Source organism: Anabas testudineus, chromosome 16, assembly GCF_900324465.2.
Source record: "Anabas testudineus chromosome 16, fAnaTes1.2, whole genome shotgun sequence".
In the NCBI taxonomy this organism is placed as follows: Eukaryota; Metazoa; Chordata; class Actinopteri; order Anabantiformes; family Anabantidae; genus Anabas; species Anabas testudineus.
Window position 1 is genome coordinate 19,897,767 of NC_046625.1, and position 19,924 is coordinate 19,917,690.

A 19,924-nucleotide genomic window follows, 5' to 3' on the forward strand; every position below is an offset into this window, starting at 1 on the left:
TCTTTTTTCGTCAAGTATGATTTCAATACACAATAGGGGCTACACCTTGAAACTGCGTCGACTGGAGTCACAGTGCTGGGCATGTATCCTCGGAGAACACAACACAGGCTTATGTTCCTTTAGCTCCGGGAGAGGAGAAAAATGTCCTGTCCTCCCCTCACACATTTTCCATTTTTCAGAGATTCACTGCAGATATTGTGTAAGTACTCACTCCAATCTATTATACATAAAACACCCACTATATTGTTTCATAGTCCAGTGATTTATATATAACCTTGGGGATAAATAAAAAGCATAAACAAGTCCTGGAGGAGCGATCCAGTAGAGTTCATTGGACCGGGGTCTGGACTCCGTGGTGCGGCGGCGTGTCCCCGTACACATCCTCGCTCCCTGGCAGAGCTCCTCCGGGAGGGGTCATGCGTTTCTCCTTCTGTCTCCTGTTACAAAACCAAACCCTCACTACTTCTTTCTCCAGGTGCAGACTGTCCGCCAGGGTTATTATTTCCGACGCTGCAGGTTTAGGGCACTTCAAAAAATGGCTCTCCAAAGCTCCCTTTACGCTTACCTCTATTGAAGTCCGTTTTTTCCTTTTCCTCCCCTGCGCCGCGATTTTGTCCAGGCTGGTCGGGCTGCCCGAGGTAGAGTCCGCCTCCTCCAGCCACTTGTTCAACAGAGGCTTCAGCTTGCACATGTTTTTGAAGCTGAGCTGCAGGGCCTCAAACCTGCATATTGTGGTTTGGGAAAACACATTTCCGTACAGGGTCCCCAAGGCGAGTCCCACGTCCGCCTGCGTGAAGCCCAGCTTGATCCTCCGCTGTTTGAACTGCTTGGCAAACTGTTCCAAGTCATCCGAGGTCGGCGTATCCTCGTCCGAGTGGTCGTGGTGGCTCTGCGGCCGGTGCTGGTGCTGATGCTGGGACGGTGGGTGTCCGTGTTCGCTGAGGTGCGGGCTGTGGTGGTCGTCATGACTGTCTCTTAGGTTGTGGTGGTGCATTCCCTGCCCGCTGCCCGGTATCAGCCCGTTCACGCTGAAGCCCGGCTGGGAGTAAATAAGACTCTGGCCGTTTGTCGTCGCCATGCTTGGTATGTGCGCCGCGGTGGTGGTTCTCCACGCCCGGGCGTCGTGGTGGTTCCCGTGCGTCTGGTGCACCAAGTGGGGCGGTCGCGACTGGTGCTGTAGGTTGCTGCTGGAGTTGTGCATCTCATCCCGCGTGCCCTGCACAGCGGGTTTGATGTCCTGCTCTGCGCCAAGCGGGCTGGAGGACCACGGGGCTCCCTCTCCGTGGGACAGCGCCGTGATCCACTGGTGTGCGTGGCTGAGCGTGTGGCTGTTGCTCTGCAGCGGGTACTCGCTCTGCAACAGGCTCTGCGCGTCCCGGTACGCCGTGGCTTGCTGCATGCTGCCAGGCTCCGAGTGCACGATGGATGCGCTGGAGGTTAGGATGTTGTAGTGGTTAGACGCTGCGGTCGCCATGACTCTCGGAGCCGGACTGGTCGCTCTTATTAAAGGAACCTCGCATTTGACAGATCCACTCCTGCCCACAGGCGGCTCCCAGGCGCTCTGCCAAGTGGACGCCGAGGCGCACCTGGACTCCACCCCGCCCCCGCCGCTCATTGGATGTCAAAAGATGATGGACGTGGTTACCAAGAGCAACGACGCGTTGATTGGCTACGGGGAAATCTCAACAAACACTACTCTCTTTGTTGGAGAGTGTGAGTTGAAGGCTCCCATGGAAGCGGAGAGCCGGAGTGCAGCATAGGGAGACGGAGCACCGGGATCAGCAGTGCAACTGTAAGATACAGTTGATTTACTTTGATAATCATGTTCTGTCAGGAGAGAGGCTGCAGGTAGGCTACTTCCACAGGACCAGGGTTTTCTTGATTGAGAAGATTAGGACAATGATCTGCTGTAGAGCAGATACAGAGGTTTATTTAGGACTGTATTGTGCGCACGCCGGTTTTATTAAATGTTATCTGAGAGGTTTGTGCTACATCCTGATTTGATCAGTCAATGTCAGCTTTTTCACTGCAGCACAGATTTATTTCTCAGGTAACGGAGAAGCGTGTTCAGATGTAAGGATAAGACATGTTATTTACAGGACTGGTTTGATCTGTCGAGGAGGTGAACAGAATCAACTGAGTGGGGTTTTTTTTTTCACACATGCATCGGTTGGAAAACAACAGACATGGTGACATAACGGCAGATAAAACATGCCTTATAGACTTCACTTTGTTTTTAAAATGTAAGGTATGTGGCGCACTGTAGCAGGAATACAACTTTTTCAAACTACTGAGTTTCCAAATTAAGGTATATGCAGTAGGAAAGAGCTCAAGCACGTTTGAATTGATGACAAATTGATATTGGCCTATTGGAAAAAATCCTCTTTGTCATAAATAAGGATCAAATTAAATGAAATTGACCTCATTTATTGACAGTCTTCTGCTGTATACTGCGCCTAAGCTGCCATTAATACATACAAGTTTTCTAGTTTGTGGAAACCAAGACATGTGTGATTTGAAAAACTGTATTTATTGTATTTTACTGCATTAGTGTACTGCAGGTTTTTCCTTTCCTTATTGTGTGTATTCATCTTTTATAAACCTCTCTGTTACTCTCAGAGTGATCTGCACTGTCTCAAAGTGTGGGCTGCTGTATTAGTTACAGTGTCAGTGTAAATGCGGACGTCTCTCATACGTCTTGACTTGAAAACTTCTGACAGTTCATAAAGTAAACAAATCAACTGTCTGCCCAACTGTGCTGTACATTTTCCACGTTTGAGTAGCAGTGGCTACACACAGAAAAAGGAGGGTTTCAGGCTCGAAGCTGAAGCTGAGTTTCTATTATAGTGAATTTTTAAAACAGAAAATAAGCTTTTTACTTCTCCAAACGTTTCCTCGATAAACTGAAGGATTTCCTGTGCTCCTAAATGGGTGTTTACACCACTGTAAAGGCTCAATATGGGACCATTAGAGCGTGGTGCAGCCACACCGGGAGCCTTCCAGGATTCTTTACATCACCAACAGAGATTTAGAAATGATTTGCTGGTCTTATATATCTAAGTATTTTAGAGTTAATAGATTGTGTGAAAAGCCTCCCTCGCTGCTCATCATCTACTAAAGTAAGGATACAAGTGAAGAGGAGGATTAAGTCCAGACTCAGGCCTCCAGTCCAGGGCAGCGAGGGCCAGGTTTCCATCTCGTCCCAGCTGTCGTCCCCCCGGTGTCAGCTTCAGGGACCAAGATTTTGTCCAGAGAGGGGACATTCCTGGCCGACCGCTGCTGGTTGCCATAGGGAGAGGTAAATGAAACAACAGCAGTCGCGTCGCTGCCGCCCCCCTCCTGTTCCTGGACTATCTAAAGGCCTCTATTTAGAGAGGCTCTCTGCTGTGGGGACAAAGCCTTCACAGGGATAAAGGAGGGAGGAGTAGAGAGCACAAGGCCCTGAGAGGGAGAAAGAGCTTGAAAACCTAAAAAAGATCACGTCTGTCCTCAAAGCTGCTCCTCACACTTCACGAGATGAAACTGTGTGAAAAATTACAATAAAAGTGAATTTCTGCACAGCAGTATGTATGTACGTTAGTTTCTTTCAACTTTCTAACTTCTCCTTAAATCTGAACATTAGAAGGCATTAATAATCATACTGTATATATGCAATTAAAAGGCACTTTTGGTTGGTCTACACTGTATAACACTTCAGTCCACCAGAATTAAAGCATTATACTGGCCACAAATTAAACCAATAAATCAGCGCAGGCAGTTCTTCAATATCCACATTTTAAAAGTTCTAAACTATGCAAATGACTGGAACTGTAATTAAACATTTTATTTAATAACCAGGACCTATAGCAGCAGAATTATAATGCAATAAAAAAAGCAATTATTACAGAAGTATTTTCATCAAAAATACTCAAACTGTGCAGTGAAAACAGAAAAGTCTAAATACACTCACAAATCATTTGCAGCTATGCTAATTTATTCAAGAAGTTCACACAGGGACACACTTCGTGTGCACAGGGGCATGTAACAAAGGGCAAGTGCTAATTGTAAAATGTTTTATTTTTTCCCGGTCTTTTATGGCCTGGATCTCATATCCTGGCAACTTTCCTGTTTTGCTGTTTGGCCAAATAAACACATTCACAATCACTGATGTTATTGGCAAAGATGAATTTGAACAATAATGGTATTATCTTAAAATAAATGTATGGCAACCCAGTGCTCTGAAGTTACATCGTGTATCCCGAACACACACTTCCAATATTAGATTTAAATGTGCGATCTGTAATTGCAGGAATTATAAGTCACACCCTGTTGGTGTGTTTACATTAAGCCTAATATCGGTAAACGGTGAAATGAACCGGGCATGTGAGAATCAGCTGAGGACCGCACAAACCTGCTCACATTCCACGTATAACTCCATCTTCAATTAAGTATTGCTGATTGGGCCTTTAATGGATCTCATTTCATAGGCTAATAATCCTTTATGGATGTGAATCCAGCTGCACTCACAGCACATGAAGCCGCCAGGATTTAAGTCATACAAGGAAAAGTTTCCAGGCACGGCTCAGTAATTCATTCTGGTAATACTGAACATTATTGTGGCGTAACATTGAAATCGGCCAAATCAAAAGAACATTGTGGTAATTAGGCTGTAATTCAAGGAATTACCACATCGCCACACAGGCTTAAATAGTCGTGTTGGGAGAAACGCAAAGCACATTATTTTAATGGTGTAATATGCAAACTATGGCTCGTTTCAATTACATGGCTTAACAATGCATAAATGATGCAAGCCTCGTTATTTGGACTGCAGGGTCCTCAGTTATTCAATCACTCAAAGGGGCCAATGTTAGGGGCCATGCTGCCCTCCTCTTGTACTGTAAAAACCCAGTGCTGAGCACAGAAGGGCCGCTGCCAAACTACATTTAAGGGAATAAAAATGAACAGCAGAGAATGTAAGCGTTAAATTAACAGTAGGATAATTATATGACCCATGTGCTGTAAAGATTCAATTTCTAACGCTCTAATTAGGCGACTGTCTCCCCATACATCAGCTCACATCCCTCTGCCAATTTCTCACCAGAAAGCATCCTGTGAGCGGAAATAATTAGATTTTATTAAGACACGGCTCGTGTAATAAAGAAAATCAAAGGACGGGCTGGTTAAAAATGATGTGATTTTAAACACTGATCACTGATTGATCGACGCACACAGTCCACTGAGTCCCATTCAAAGACAAGGACAGTTGAGTCCCAACTAGAGGCTAGGCCAGGACCTGTGTGGATGTCTGACTATATTAACCCATTTAATGAACCGTCCACTGTCTCCTGGAGAGGGAAGACAGGCTACAGTAACTTATGTAAGGTATATAATTAATCTTCACGTATATTTCAGTTCTGTGCTCTAAACTCTGGAGATTTAGTGTCAACACGACGAGTGTGGCGTTAATCACAGTCCAGCATGCAACTTAAACAAGCATGATGTGGGAACAAGAAACCCGCAGAGCTCATACACTGGAGAATGGACTTTTCAGTGCAGTTAAACCTAATATTCTATAAAGGTGAAAGTGACAAAGAGATTTCATTGACATAATTTAACTTTTTGTGTTGAAAAAACAGATGAAACTAATTTAGACAGAGCATATATACATATATGCTTTAAAAGCCCCGACATATTCACTTTACTACCATACAAAGTGAAAACAAGCAGCCAAATGAGATAAGTTAGAATCAGAGAGCACATCAAATCTAAGCAGTTTTTAAATTGTTGCAGAGTCTCTGTCTCTCGATCAGCTGATGGTTTTTATCTCTATGTGCTCTGCATGAACAGACATATGCCCCTAGTGAGTGCTGCTCACAATTCTGGACTCTTACTGTAGAGAATAAAATGCAAGCAGCAATAGTAATAGTAGTAGAAGTACAATTATATGTTTAAGAATGTTTTCAGAGCCACTTGGAGACTCATCTCTTCTTTAGGGAACAATTGTGTTTAAATGAATATTCTGTTTCGCTTCTTCCACCTGTAGCAGCTTTCCTTTGTTTGGCTCATACAGGAGAAGATAATATGTGAAATTAAAAATCTAAAGAATTCAGCCAATGTCCTTCAAAATCTTTTAAAATAACTGATATCCTTATTAAATATAACGACCCCTATTACACTGTAAAGTGGGATGTATGTATAGTGAACTGCATTCAGCACCTTTAAATCAAGCAGACCTTTTCCTGCATCTATCTAAACATCTCTCTAAACAGATTCGTCATGTGGTTGAGGTTTTATTTCAGATTAGCTGTTCACATATCAATAATTCTTTGCTCAGGCCTGTTTGAAGTCTTACATAACGGGAGCCGGCCCACGCCTTTCATCCTTACTGTAATTGTTGTGTGCATCAAAGAGAGCGTGATTGACAGGCTGTATGGGAGGATTAATACAGTGGGTGAGTGACGACATACTGAGGGGAGGGGAGGGAAGGAGGGGGGGGGGGGGGGGTGGCGGAGATGAGAGGAGAGAGAGTGAGACACGGGGTGAAAAGGAGGAGAATGAGAGAAAAGTAGAGGAGGACAAAAAGTGGAGAGAGAGTTAACGAGAGGGAGAGCATTAATTGTGAACATTGTGCCGGGGCTCTTTTGCTGAGTGTGGCTGTTGAGGCGCGGGCGCTAACCCCTCCAGCAGCCCGTGATCTGAGCCAGCTCTCAGGCTGCTGTATTCCAATGCAATTAGGCCACTCAAAGGCCTGCTTAAAGCTGCACCCCCATCTCACTCACACACACACACACACACACACACACTCAGATAGCAACAGCCCCTGTGGGTCCCCTCCATTGTAGCAGGGAGGTGTATTCTGTCCCTCTTTGAGGCCCTGGATGAAGAGACCACCCCGGGAAGCAGAAAAAAGGGAGGATTACCTCTCTTTCTGTCCCTTTCCCCTCTGTCTTTCTCTCTTTCTTTAGCTTTATCTTTCTCTCTTTCTGGTTAAGGAGTTCACCTCCAGTCTTTGAGCTCAGGCATGGCACAGAGAGCAGCTTTGGTTAGCTCCTCCAAAGAGGCACAACCTGGAGTTCTGCGGGACGAAACAGAGGAGACGTTTCTGTGATGGATGTCATTGTGGGACTGCTTTAGCAATATCACTTCCTTTTTCCTCTTTCATTATTCATGCAGTCATATATTTCAACAAGTGGCGCGGGGCGTGTAGCTCACCAGCTTGTCCCTGTTGGCATGAAGCAGACTCAGTCAGTCACTCCCCTCGGTGCTGTATTAAGAGAAAGCTCTTCATGATAGTGGAGTTCTCTTGGCTGGATTTCAGCGTGTCTCATTCCCCAGAAAGCATTTAAAGCAGATTACCAACCTAACGCTACACCCCCCCAATAAGAGAAGAGACGAAAAAAAAAAAAAAAACTGGCACATTAACACCTGCAATACTACTGAATGGCATCAACAGATTAACAAGGTAATCCACACAATGAGGTCTTTGATACGTGTGGTTTGGCAGCCAATAACGCCAGGCATAATGCACACTGTTATTTTAGACTGTCCCAGCACGTGAAAACCTGGCAGAAGCCAACCGCCATCTCCCCCCCCCTCGTTTTCTCTCCGTCAGATGAGCTTTTGAAGGTTTTTAACTGGTGCATCTGGTGTGTTTGCCTGTTTCCTTGTCAGTGAAATAACCTGCTGGCTGCTCCTGTGGCAAATGTGAAAGGAGAAGGGGAGGAATCACAAGCTTTCTGAAGGCTGTTTAAACAGCAGGGCTGAGGAGCGCTCCCTCGTCCTCCCCCATTTTTCTGCATAAGGACGTGTGTATAGGATAAATGCATGCTTGTGTGTGTGCGTGTGTGTTTGATAGATCTTGCGGTCCCATCGCTCATGTGCGGCTCGATTAGCCCCACGTGCCTCGTTCGTCAGACGTGGAGGCAGAGCAGATGGTGGGAGACGCAGCATGGTAACATGGCAGCACTATGTAACGCTGCTCTAATTGAAACATCAATACTGCCCTGTCAATACACTACTGCTACTTTACAAAACACCACAACCTACAGACCTGCACTTGACTGAGAAAGTGCTGCCATCATTCTGACATCTTTGCTTTATATTGAAATACACCCACACAAAGTTCATAAAGTTTCAGGCCAAACATGGCAACACGGTAACTTTTCTGAAAACTTTCCTTAATGGTTTCTGGTGTTTTTTAATAACCTCATTTCAGTGAAACACCTCACTCGGTTTCTGTTTGTATACAGTGTTGTGGTGGTAAAGGAAGCATGCAGTAAAAAAAAAAAGCCAGAGAATTTCCTCTGTAGCATCTCCGCTGTGGCACATTTTTAATGAATTGATAAAAAGTTGAGGGAGCTCACATGGCTGTGATCAGTAATTCGACGTTATCGGAAATTCAGTGGAGAACAGAGAGAAATTAGGCGGCTAGAAATTAATTTGTTATTTGTCCAACTCAATGAGGAGTGACACAGCCCCTTTAATGAATGGGTAATCCATTTCTTATTGCACTGAGCTGAATTCACCCTTCAGTGAAGTGGAAAAAGACAAACATATCTTGCACTAACCTTTGGAACTTCCAAAAAAATCAAACTAGGAGGAGAGATGAGAGCTGAGACCTGCTTGTTGGACTATTTGTTTTTGGGGAAGGATTTATATGTTTGTGTGTGTGTGTGTGTTTCTGTGGTGGGAGGGTGATTACATTTTGAAGCCAAGTCAGAATTCAACAATAAATAATCCCTGTTGACTCTGTTGAAGCTGCACAGTTTAAACACAGTACATGGATCAGTCGTTTTTTTAACCACTGTTTGGATTTGTTTCTTCAGTTTCCAGCCTGCTGGCCAGTCCGTTCCTCAGGATTTCTCCTCACAGTTCTTTTACGTTGTGGATCTAAGGAGGATGACTGCTGCATCTCAGGCAGGACAACATCTGGGAGAATCTGAGGTGGCGAGGACCCGATCTCTCACTCCACACCGTCCGTGACAGTCTCATGAAGTTCCTTCACAGCAGCATGGCTTGATGTTGCAGAGGACCTCCGTTCAACATTTACCCGATGTGACTGTTGGACATGATGTGGACGAGAAGAAGAAGAAATGTGTGAGCAGTACAAAAAAGCATTAGGGCTTTGCATATACTGTAACAACAGAGGTGCTGTATAATATCAGACTATTTGCAGGTTATTTTGAAAATTTTGGTTTGATCATTTTGTTAAGTAATGTAAAAATGATTTTATAAAGAAACAAAACGTGTCATCATCAAATAGTTTATTTTGCTGACCAAAAGTAAAGGTACAAAGTGAAGCAGCAAATTCCCACAATTGGGAAGAAAGGAAAAATGTTGTTCTGCAAGAACACAATGAATTTAACGGTTAATCTATCATCAAAATGGTGTTTTGAGCCATCAAAAAATCTATTAATTATTTTAAATGTGAAACATGTCCAGTACTAGGGGCTTCAACAGTCATTTAGATCCTTGAAATGTAAAATACATTTCCATCCACATGTTTTCTGGAAGTTGTGGACTTACCTGTAAAGTCCTACTTGGAATCTGGCCGTTCCTGTCGACCACTACGTTTCCGGGAAGCTTCCGCATCTGAGTGATGTAGCACATATTTGGCATTAAAGATAAACAACGAGTAGGAAAGTAGAAAACCACAGATGTCATCCTCTGTCTGATGAGAAATCCTAATTAAATAATCATTCCATGATTACATGTAGGGCTGAAACTATCTCTTATCTTTCTTTTCAATTTATCTGGTGATTTCTGAATCCTAAAATGTACATTTGTATCAGAATCAAACAGAGACATAGAAATATTGATTTAATATCAGTTATCACACATTTTGCAATTTGACAATATTAACTCAGTCACAAGAAATCAGTTAAAAAACAATTTTCAAAATAAAAGCATCAATTTTATTTTACGTTTATTAATGTTTACCCTGTTGTATGAGGAAAGTCCTAAAAATGCCACACATGACATTTCAATAATGTAACCAATCACATCTTTTTGTCATTTCAAGATCTGAAACAACAGTTCTGTAAAAACCCTGATGATATCAGGGTTATTCTTTCAGACAGCTGGTCCAGAGCCACAGAGGACACATAACATACCAACTGAAATTAATGAGTAAAATCTGTGAAGTGGACCTTCAAATTATCAGCCATGGTTTTATTTATAGTTGTTGCTGTATGTTATTGTTAAGACTCCTTGAGGTGCTCCATCTGTTGCTCTTCACACCAGCATCACTTGCAGCAGGGGATGTGACTCCTTTGACATTTCTTTTCCCCCTTCCTTATGGGTGGCACGAGTGAAGAAACTCGAGTAAACACTCACACAGAAAAACAAAACAACAACAACAAAAAACAACAACAACAACAACAAAAAAATAGGACATGAGCTGTTCAGAGAAATCTTCAGTTCTGTTTTCTCAACTGAAAAGACAAGGACAAACAGCTGAATTTAAAATCAATCAAAAAGCAGCCCTGTCCATGGGAGCAATGTTCTGACTCTGGTTACGATTTGATCTTGGCTCAAGATTTCAGTTAGTGTTGACGTCTCCGAGTTGTGAGGAATCCCAAGCCGGCAGCTTACAGTGGGAGTTTTAGTGATACAGTATTTACAAGGCACAAGGAAGTGGGAGCACTGCAACAGACGGCACCATACGCTGCGCTTTCAATTATTTCTCACAGCATTCATGAAAATAGAAGCACAGCGGGGAGTACAGTATGAACGACAAAACTATAAAAAGACATGGAGCGAAAAGAGAACTCCCAAGCTAAAATAAATGGTATCATATGCTGTTGCCGGTGAAGCTGAGAACTGTATATGTCACTAACGCAGGAGAAGCTGCAATCATGTGACAGAAAAAAAAAAAAAAAAAAAAACTATGAATAAAGTGCAGTGAGGTTGGAGTTTAGACTTAAGAGCATCAGATCTTAAATCTGACATGCTCATGCACAAACCAGTTGTACTAAAAGGACTGTAAAGTCATACACAGACAGTCTACCTGTCAGTTTGACGTATTATTGCTAAAAATAAATATATATAAAATAAAAACAGACATGACTAACTACTACTAGTGTCTCTAGGAGGCTACAGTAAATGCTAAGCTTACTGTAGATATCAACTATACACCCACTGGACTATAAAGTTATTTCTCCTCAATGCCCTTTATTTACCTTTATACAGAAGGCATGCTCTCAGCTCCAACACCATGCAATTTTGCATAACTTGCCAGAAATAAAATAGGATATTAGTCTCTAGGTACACAAGCTGGACTAAAGTAATAAAGATATACAATATTAAGAATATTAATAAAACAAACAAACAGAAAAAATGATGTCTTAAAATCGTGAATTCATAAGTGAAAAAAAAAAAGACTTGGAACCACTACAGTCTATAATATAAAAATTTAAAATAAAAGAAATTATATCCGTTTCATCAGTGTAATGGTCATATATGGAGATTTCCAGCAACCAATTTTTGTATTTTGTATATTTTTGTGTTATTCTACAGCAGGGGTGTCCACGCCTGTTTTCCAACTCTCCCTGTCCTACCCAGTGCTGGTTACCGGGATCAGATGTGTTTGGCTAATTAGAAGCTGTAAGTGCAATGAAGGACAGTGGCCCTCGAGGAGAAGGATTCCTGATATCATACTGTTCTACAGTATGATGTTACACAGAGCCTATGTCATGGCTGTGAATGTGGCCTCTGCTGCTGTGAGCATTTCTACTTGTGTGCTAGTGTGTTTGTGTCGCTTTGTAATAGTGGTGGTGGGCTACTGCTACTGCAGGACTTAACCACCTTCTATCTGTTACATCCTCACTTTTGAGACAAACTCTAGGAGCTGAACTTTAGCACCCATCAGGAATTGGAGCTAGATAAAGTTGCAGGTTTGCAGCTGCCATCTCAAACACAACAAACTTAAGCACATGATTTGTTGTGACTGAAAATGTAGAGTAACTCGCAGTTTTATACACCAGTTGCTGATCAATGATAAGATCGCAGTGCAGACCTCATTGTGAACAGGTGAAATGTTTGTCCGGTGAAGAACGTTTGGTAAATCTGATTTGGAGCATTCTGACAAATGTCATTGAGCTGAGGAAAGGTTTTAAATGAGACCCTGTCAGTCTTTGAGGATGATGCTGGGTCTTACCTCCTGTGTCATGTGTTGGCCATCACTTCTGTTTTATCAAACTCTTCTCTTTACTTGTGTTTTTAGTGACATGACGTGTCTAAATCTCAGAGTTTATATCATCCAAAGGTGATTTAAAAAAATGAATACACATGGTAATAAACTATAAATAGTTTCCAATTGAAAGCTTCATATTGGTAAATTTAGCATACGTACACATACATTCTAACAATGTACTGCACAAACACCTACACGGTATCCTTTTCTGCCCTCTAACTTGAACTCAACAGAAACACATGACAACCAGCTTTTCCTGGAGCAGAGCTGTCTCCTCCCTTAGATGCGAAACTGTAAGTGAAGAAGAAAAAGGCAGATAGAGAGAGAGAGGGAGAGAGACAGACTCACAGAGATGTTTGTTTCCCAACCCCTGCACCGTTTCCGTGGGACGACCCTCCCCATCCATCCACCAACCTCCCCCCAACCTAATGGATCAAACAAAGGACATCATTTGTAGGCCAAGTCTTTTTCTGAGCGCCTCTCTCCTCAGCTCTGCATACCAATCCAATACAGCCCAAGGAAAAGAAGCCATGCCATGGTATATGTGTATGTGTGTGTGTGTGTGTGTGTGTGTCTGGGCCGGGGGTTGGAAGGTCTGTTTGCCTCCCTGCCAAGCATCGATTTATCCTTTTCTCCAATTTATTTCTCCTCCTTGCCTCTACGATCCATTCAGACGTGCCTCTAGGGGAGGAACTTGGGGTAAAGACACTGTCAAGCCTCGTCATTGCCTCCTAAAACTGACTCAAAACTCATCTACAGGCCAGGGGACCATGTACCCCTGCAAGGACATGTTGGGCCAGCAACATGCAACACCAACAGAAGAATCTGTCATCTAGTGCCGCAGATGCAGACAGAAGGCTGAAATGATTGTGAGAGGATAATAATAAGCTATTTGCTTCAGAGCTGAAAGACAATTAAATACACCACAAAATGTCCTGTAATTTCCAAAGAGAGCTCTGCCCTAGTCTTTTTTTCTGCTGTAACAACTGTTGGAGAAGCAAGAATGATATTTAATTGTTCCTCATAATCAGGCCCAGGCTCAGTGTAGGAGCAGATATGATCAGAATAACAATATCTCAACTCTTGATTCAGCTGTGTGATACCAATCTTTGTCTGTATGATTCTGACATTTCCAGATCTTATCAAGGATTTGTATCCTAAAGCCTCGATGATGACAACAGCGTTCAACTGAAATGCTGTATCTGCACAAATCCCACTTTGGCTACACACACACACACACACACACACACACACACACACACACACACACACACAAATGGCACAGATCTGCAAGCCATTCTTCAGTGTCACAGTGAGCGACGCCTGGCACATCCTTACACCTGAAGTTGATCAATGCAGATATGTCCAGGGGGAAATTGAAATCCATAGGAAATTAGGCGGCACCAGTGATTTATTGGAACAGTAAATCACAGCGTGTGTGAAACGTGTGTTTTCCAGCTCTGTGTACAGTACTGTACCTTGGGTCTGGGTGGGATGATGATATCAGCACTGCGCACCTTCCTGTCTCTCTCCATTTGGTAGACCCATTCAATCAGGTCCAGAGGGGGGTAACGGTCCCTCTGATACACTCTGTAAGGGATGGGATGATGCAATCCCATGGACACAATACTCTGCAGGGTTCCTTCTGCGGTTAAAAAAAAGAAGAAAGAAACTATTGTTAAAGCACTGTTTGGATCTATCTGCCTAATATCAGGTAACTTTTTATAAATGTCGTGAATGGAGTAAGTGATGAAAATATAAAATAATAAAAACAGAAAAAGGTTTGGTTTTGCTAATTTAGCATTGTTAAATCTTTTATTATTTACTAAGAAGTTATTATTTTATATCATACCTAAGTTATAATCCTTTAAAGATTTTTTTCATTCATAATTTAACATTTTGCAGCTCTTAAATACATTTACAGTCCTTTTTACATTTATTGATTTCTTGTCCCATATAATAGTCTTTATTGGCAGCGGCGGACCCCACCATTCCAAACAGGACTGCTCTTGCCTTTAGACACACAAGGCTGAGCTGTACTAAAATAATGGGACTCAAACTAATGTTTACCTTAGCCATAAATCAGTGTTTTAATCCTAAACGTGTCCCTTTGTGAACAGCGGCACCAAAATGTCCTCACTTTAGATGGGTTCCCTCAACTTCCTGTGTGTGTGAAGGAAATCAGATTCTTTTGAGGGTGGACTCCTAAGACACGCACACAGCGGAACAAGAGGAAAATCAAAAAATATATATCCGACACCGAGTCCTTGTGTGAGTGTCTTAGAGGAGATTCATTTGTGAATGTTCAAATAAATCCGGGTGGCTTTCCTTGGAAATAAAACTGAGATAGTGTGAACCCCCAACTGGAGAATCACTGCCCCACACACACTCCCACGTACCTTCCTGTGCTGTTTTTACTTTTTTTTTTCTTTTTCCAGGTACACTGTTTGTGCTCTAGCTTGTTTTTGTCCTGCTTTAATTGCTTTTCCTTTTTCTTTTTCTTTTTTTGCAGAGAAGAAGAAGTAGAAGACAACAACAAGGCAGCGAGGGCTGCAGCAAATGGAGAGGCTGTAATTGTGAATGGAGGCATTCATCTGGAGACGTCGTCCGTGAATTGCACCGCACAATACCCAGCGCCGGGCTGCTCAGATCACCAACCAGTCACCAAACACACACATGCAGATACACGCACACACACATAGACACACTGAACTCACCGGTGCTCAGAGGAGAAACGTAATCACACCTCCACAAAGAGCAAGACGCTGAGGAGGGGAGGAGAGGAAGAAGAGGAGGAAGAGGGGAGAAATTATTCAAGGAGAGAGGAGGAGAGGGGGGAGTAGTAAGAGGAGGAGGATGACGCGGAGACGGGATGGTGAAATTGATGTTTCCTACCATTTGATTTGGGCCATAGAGCCCAGGAGGCAGATCAGATAAAGCCACATGTGCGAGCGCACCAACACACACGCCTAACAACACATGTGCATGCGTGTTGACACACAAACACATTTTGACACACAGCACATGCAAGACGACACAAATGCATGCACACAAGCATGCAAACACAGACACACACAACGGGGATAGATGAAACAAACACAGTGACACATGTACACATGCAGTTTTTCACACTTACGTGAAGCAAACTCATACACACAGATATCCATGCACGTTTGCAAGTAAGCAAGAATACACACACACACACACACACACACACACACACACACACACACACACACACACACACTAGAGAAACATTAGAAACTATACACCTTTATAAACATTATGCGTTTCACAGGCCCCACGTTTCCCTCTAACTGCTTCAACTCTAAACCCCCTCCCCACTCACCCTCAGCTAAATACTGCCATTAAAGCAAAGACACCCAAAAGAAAGGCACACACACACACACACACACACACACACACACACACACACACACACATATATAAATTTATATATACAGTATATAAAACTCTCATCTATGTGAGACGAGACGAGGCACCTGTCAGCGCGGCGGCTCCTGCTACTACAGAGAAACATCAGGAAACAACTACTCAATTAAACACACCATCCCTGTTCAATTACTGCCACATAATCACAGCAATTTACCTTCACTTGCCGCACAGCGACCAAACAAACACACATGGGGCTGAGCACACATAGAGAGGCAGGGAAACAAGCAGACACCCAGGCTGGAGCTGCAGCCTCATCCTACACATCACTGTGTAAAGCTCACTGTGTGTGGTATCTGCAGGGTAACTGGCAGGAGACAGACGTGGAGGATGTTGGCAGAGAGCAATTTAAGTGGAGTGCTGATTTAGTGTTTCTTTGAAAATAATAACCTAAGGAAACATGTCACCTAAAATATCTTTGTCATCATTTGTATCAGTTTTAGTCCACCAACTAAGAATGGCTACCTTTCAGGGTTCATATTTAAGGATGCATGATATAAATGCATTTATAAGCACATTCTGTACAATAAACTAACTTTTCCAGTTAAACAGAAAAACACCCCAACATGTACAAAGTTCATGCTAGATGCTAACATACAATCTACTTGCACATATCTACACAATGGTAGATTATTGCACTGAGGCTGTTTTCATGGTCCTAACACCTTAGAGAAAAAGTTAATGCATCAGTATACAAATACATTATAGACTAGAGAATGCTTGTAATCGTGTGGCAATAGTTCGTAGTCCTTTCTTGTTTCATTATGACAGTACCTGCACAAAGCCAGCCGCATAAACAAATTGTTTTCTCAGTTTGATGTGGAACAATGTGACTCTTGGCCTCGAGTCCACCCAACATGATATGGATGAATGCCATAATGCCTGCAAGCTACACTTTACAGGCTGTGGTTGAGGTCCATTGTGGCAAACTACTACAGAATGATGTCACTGGAGATAGGATTGAGGAGCAGCAACACTGTAAGAACCTGTGAATGAGTAGTCTGTGTGTATGAGTATGTGTGTATGTGTGTAGACAGCAGATTGACTAACAGCTTGAACCTGGGTTAGATCCAGGCGCATGGAGAGGGATACATGGATGGATAGAGAGAGAGGGAGGGGAGGAGGGGGAGAGCCATTGATTTCTCAACAGAGAGATCAGCATCTTGACAGGAAGAGACGAGAGAGCAACAGAGCAAGACGCACACACACAAATACACACGCAGAAAGAGAGAGAGAGAGTTCCCACTCTGGCCCTCAGGAGACTTTCCATGACTTTTTCGTCTCTTTCTGCGTTTCCAGAAGCGAGCCGGAGAGCTTTCGCGCCTTAAAACTGCTCTTCTGTCCTTGTAGCATGGTTGGGTTAAAATTCACATTGTCATTTAAACCACGAGTGTGTTTATACAGTTTCAATGAAATCCATCTGTAAAATGTCCCAACTTCATCAGCACATTTGTTAAGGTCCCTGACTTTTCTTTTTTATCTTTCAAAAGTCCATGATATTCCAGGACCTCCATGACCGGCAGGAACCCCTGTTGACAGAGATCAACAGAAAAGTCTGGTTCACTGTCTCTCTCCCAGCATGCCTCGGTGATTCTAACAACCTGAAAACCAACGACAGGGACATTGAGGATGGTGCTGTTGCTTCGTGCCGGTGTGGCTAACAAGGTGTGTGTGTGTGCAGAGGTCGTGGGCACTGGGCGAGCTGACACACACTGTGGTGAGGGGACTGGGATTGGGGAGGCACAGCCAGGGGTCACGCTGTAATTACACATCACAGTCCCTGTGGTCAGTGGCCCGACTGACTTCTTGTGACTACACTGCCTCAGCCAAAGGAGCAGGCGAGGCAGGTGGATGGCAGCTGGTGGTGGGAGTGGAGGGTAAGGAAGTTTCTGTGCTGCACTGGTGGAAAACTTTAAAAACGTGCTTAGGCTCAAACTCCTCAGCTAAAATGTACATTGGTGATTTTTCCATTTTATGCTTTTTAATTAACAGATGTATTGCCTAATTTGGCTTTCATTGGCTGTTGTTTTTCAGGAGTACATTGAGTGCATGTGTCAAGTCTCTACAGTAACCCTGCCTCAGTTTGCATGTGTTCAAAGTAGTGTGAGTGGTTGACAGTTTCACATACTGTGCGTGGTCCTGTGTGGGTGGTAGGTGCCATAAAGGATCAGTGTAACACTGAGCACGGCTCCGGCTGTCTTCTCTTCAGATGGCCTCATACAGCTCCTCACTGTGCCTTTGTGGTCAGTCACCTAGAATCCAACACATCAGCATGGGCATCGTTTTAATGAAAGAAAAAATAATGATTATTGTGAAAATGGTCTCCTCGCATCTAATATTTAACCATCTGGACTGAATTCATCTGGAGAAATTCAAACTTTTTTACATCTGATTAAATTCTACTTATCAAACTATCCCTGACACAATTGTAGTTCCGCTTCAGGACAAAGTATCAACATTTAGGACAGCACAAGAGCTGTTTTTAAAGGGTTTCTGGCTTAGTAACTCCGAGTGCATCTATCAAAGGCTGTGAGGCTGTTTTCTAAATCATCATTTGGACAGATGACTTTTTTTTTTTTTTTTTTAAACCAACCTCAAAATTAATCACGACTGAGCTGATATCATGCTGTTTGATCTTGGCATTAAGTTATTGCGGAGTTCTGGACTCGAGTCATGTGACTTGATCTCGAGTCAGGCTTGAGTCACGAATCTAATGAGTCTACAATAGAGCAATAAAGACATAAAGAAAGAGATTTGAATTTAATGCAAATGACTCGTGACATCTCTTGACCTTCAGATTGGTAAAGTGGTGTGACTGCAGCCAATCGTGTTGCAGCAGCAGGAAAGGTGAGTTTGACACCGCAGACCGGAACAAAAAGTTGCCCGTCAATCTAAACCTGCTAGCTCAAAATAACAGAGTGACAACATGTTTGTAGAAATGTTTGCTGATCCTGGAAATATTGGAAAAACTGAGCATTGACATTTTCCTTGGAAAGCCAAACTGTGACTTTTGACTGTGATTTTATGCCCAAATATGTGATTCAGGAGGAGAACCTAAAAACTTATATTGCCCCAATGCAAATTCTATGTTCAGCATTTTAATGTGACTGTGAATGATATTCCCAATAGAATGTATTTTGATAGTTTAATGACATGATAAGTGTATGCAATGGCCATCAGTTAACTAATTTCAACTTCATTTCAATGCAACTGTGTTTTTTTTCCATTAGCTTTGGAAAGAGGAAGGCTCTGCACGCTACAATATGCAACGAGAGTATGTGAGTATTTTTTTCAGCACGTTTAAAGTTAAATGTGTCAATTGATTAATTGACACACTATAGTTTGTAGTGCAGATTTTAGCTACAGGTCTGCACATGCTCACTAAATATTCCACTAACACTAACAGCATGGACTCCCACCTTAGTTTGTGTTACACAGTCAGTTACGTAAGGTCTTGAATTTCCAGTGGAAATGTCAAAGCACAAAGCTCTGGATGGATTTGCACCAAGATGGCTAACATTAGAGTGACACCCCTGTGCATATACGTGTGTTGTGTATATGTAGTGTCAGAGTCAGGATCTGATGCTCCTTTGCTAATTTGTCATACCACAAAAATATTCCTCTAGTTAAGAGCCATTCAAAGACACACTCCACCATGTAAACTCTCCACATCTGACGGAGCAGCTGCCCAGTCAGTGTGTGTGTGTGTGTGTGTGTGTGTGTGTGTGTGTGTGTGTGTGTGTGTGTGTGTGTGTGTGTGTGAGTGAGAGTATTTGCGAGTTCAGGCCAGAGGCTGGGCATGGCGGCTCCCAGCCGAGTGCTGCATTGATTTGTTGTTGGTAAACAAACAGCTGGATGCTACAGGTGGATCGATACGCTTCTCATGCCTCTCAGCCTCCCAGCATGCCTTTCTGCTGGGTCGACATGGCTCTCTGAGGAGCTGCGACCCCACTGTCCCTGGGAAACCTCATGAGTTAAAGTCTCTTGAGTTGGTTGATTGTTTTAAATTGAAATTAAAGTAATTGAAATCTATACACACATTTTAATGGTACACATCATTATTTCATATACAGGTAAAATATTTATGATTTTTAGTGGTGTCAGCTATAAAAATGACTGTTGAGCACATGTTATCATCATATGAACTGGGCACCAGTTACCAATCAATGCTCCAAAAATGAAACTACACACGTTAGACGGTACAATCTTACAATGATGTTTAACTACAGTAGAATACTAACTGTGAGAACTACGAGAAGAGACAAAACCAGGGCGAATAGAAAGAAGAAATTAAACTGA

General features: G+C 42.8%; 2 protein-coding genes across 2 annotated transcripts in view; both read right to left on the minus strand.

The window, feature by feature from the left end:
- Nucleotides 1-328: 328 nt before the first annotated feature.
- pou3f2b (POU class 3 homeobox 2b) lies at nucleotides 329-1,615 on the minus strand. Its single transcript, XM_026372481.1, has one exon. It carries the CDS (start codon nucleotides 1,613-1,615, stop codon nucleotides 329-331), a length of 1,287 nt encoding a protein of 428 aa, XP_026228266.1.
- Nucleotides 1,616-8,284: 6,669 nt separating this feature from the next.
- Nucleotides 8,285-19,924, minus strand: part of LOC113169465 (furin-like protease kpc-1) — a 133,712-nt gene continuing 122,072 nt past the window's right edge. Inside the window, exons 18-21 of the mRNA XM_026370864.1 lie at nucleotides 17,754-17,877; nucleotides 13,651-13,817; nucleotides 9,505-9,570; nucleotides 8,285-9,037 (exon numbers count right to left, since the gene is read on the minus strand). Coding sequence (XP_026226649.1) covers nucleotides 8,942-9,037; nucleotides 9,505-9,570; nucleotides 13,651-13,817; nucleotides 17,754-17,877 — 453 coding nt within the window. The 3' untranslated portion in view covers nucleotides 8,285-8,941. The remainder of the gene's footprint in view (nucleotides 9,038-9,504; nucleotides 9,571-13,650; nucleotides 13,818-17,753; nucleotides 17,878-19,924) is intronic.

Bases quoted from the DNA above. Each gene is read 5' to 3' on its own strand.
- pou3f2b (XM_026372481.1), bottom strand. From the start codon at position 1,615: ATGAGCGGCGGGGGCGGGGTGGAGTCCAGGTGCGCCTCGGCGTCCACT.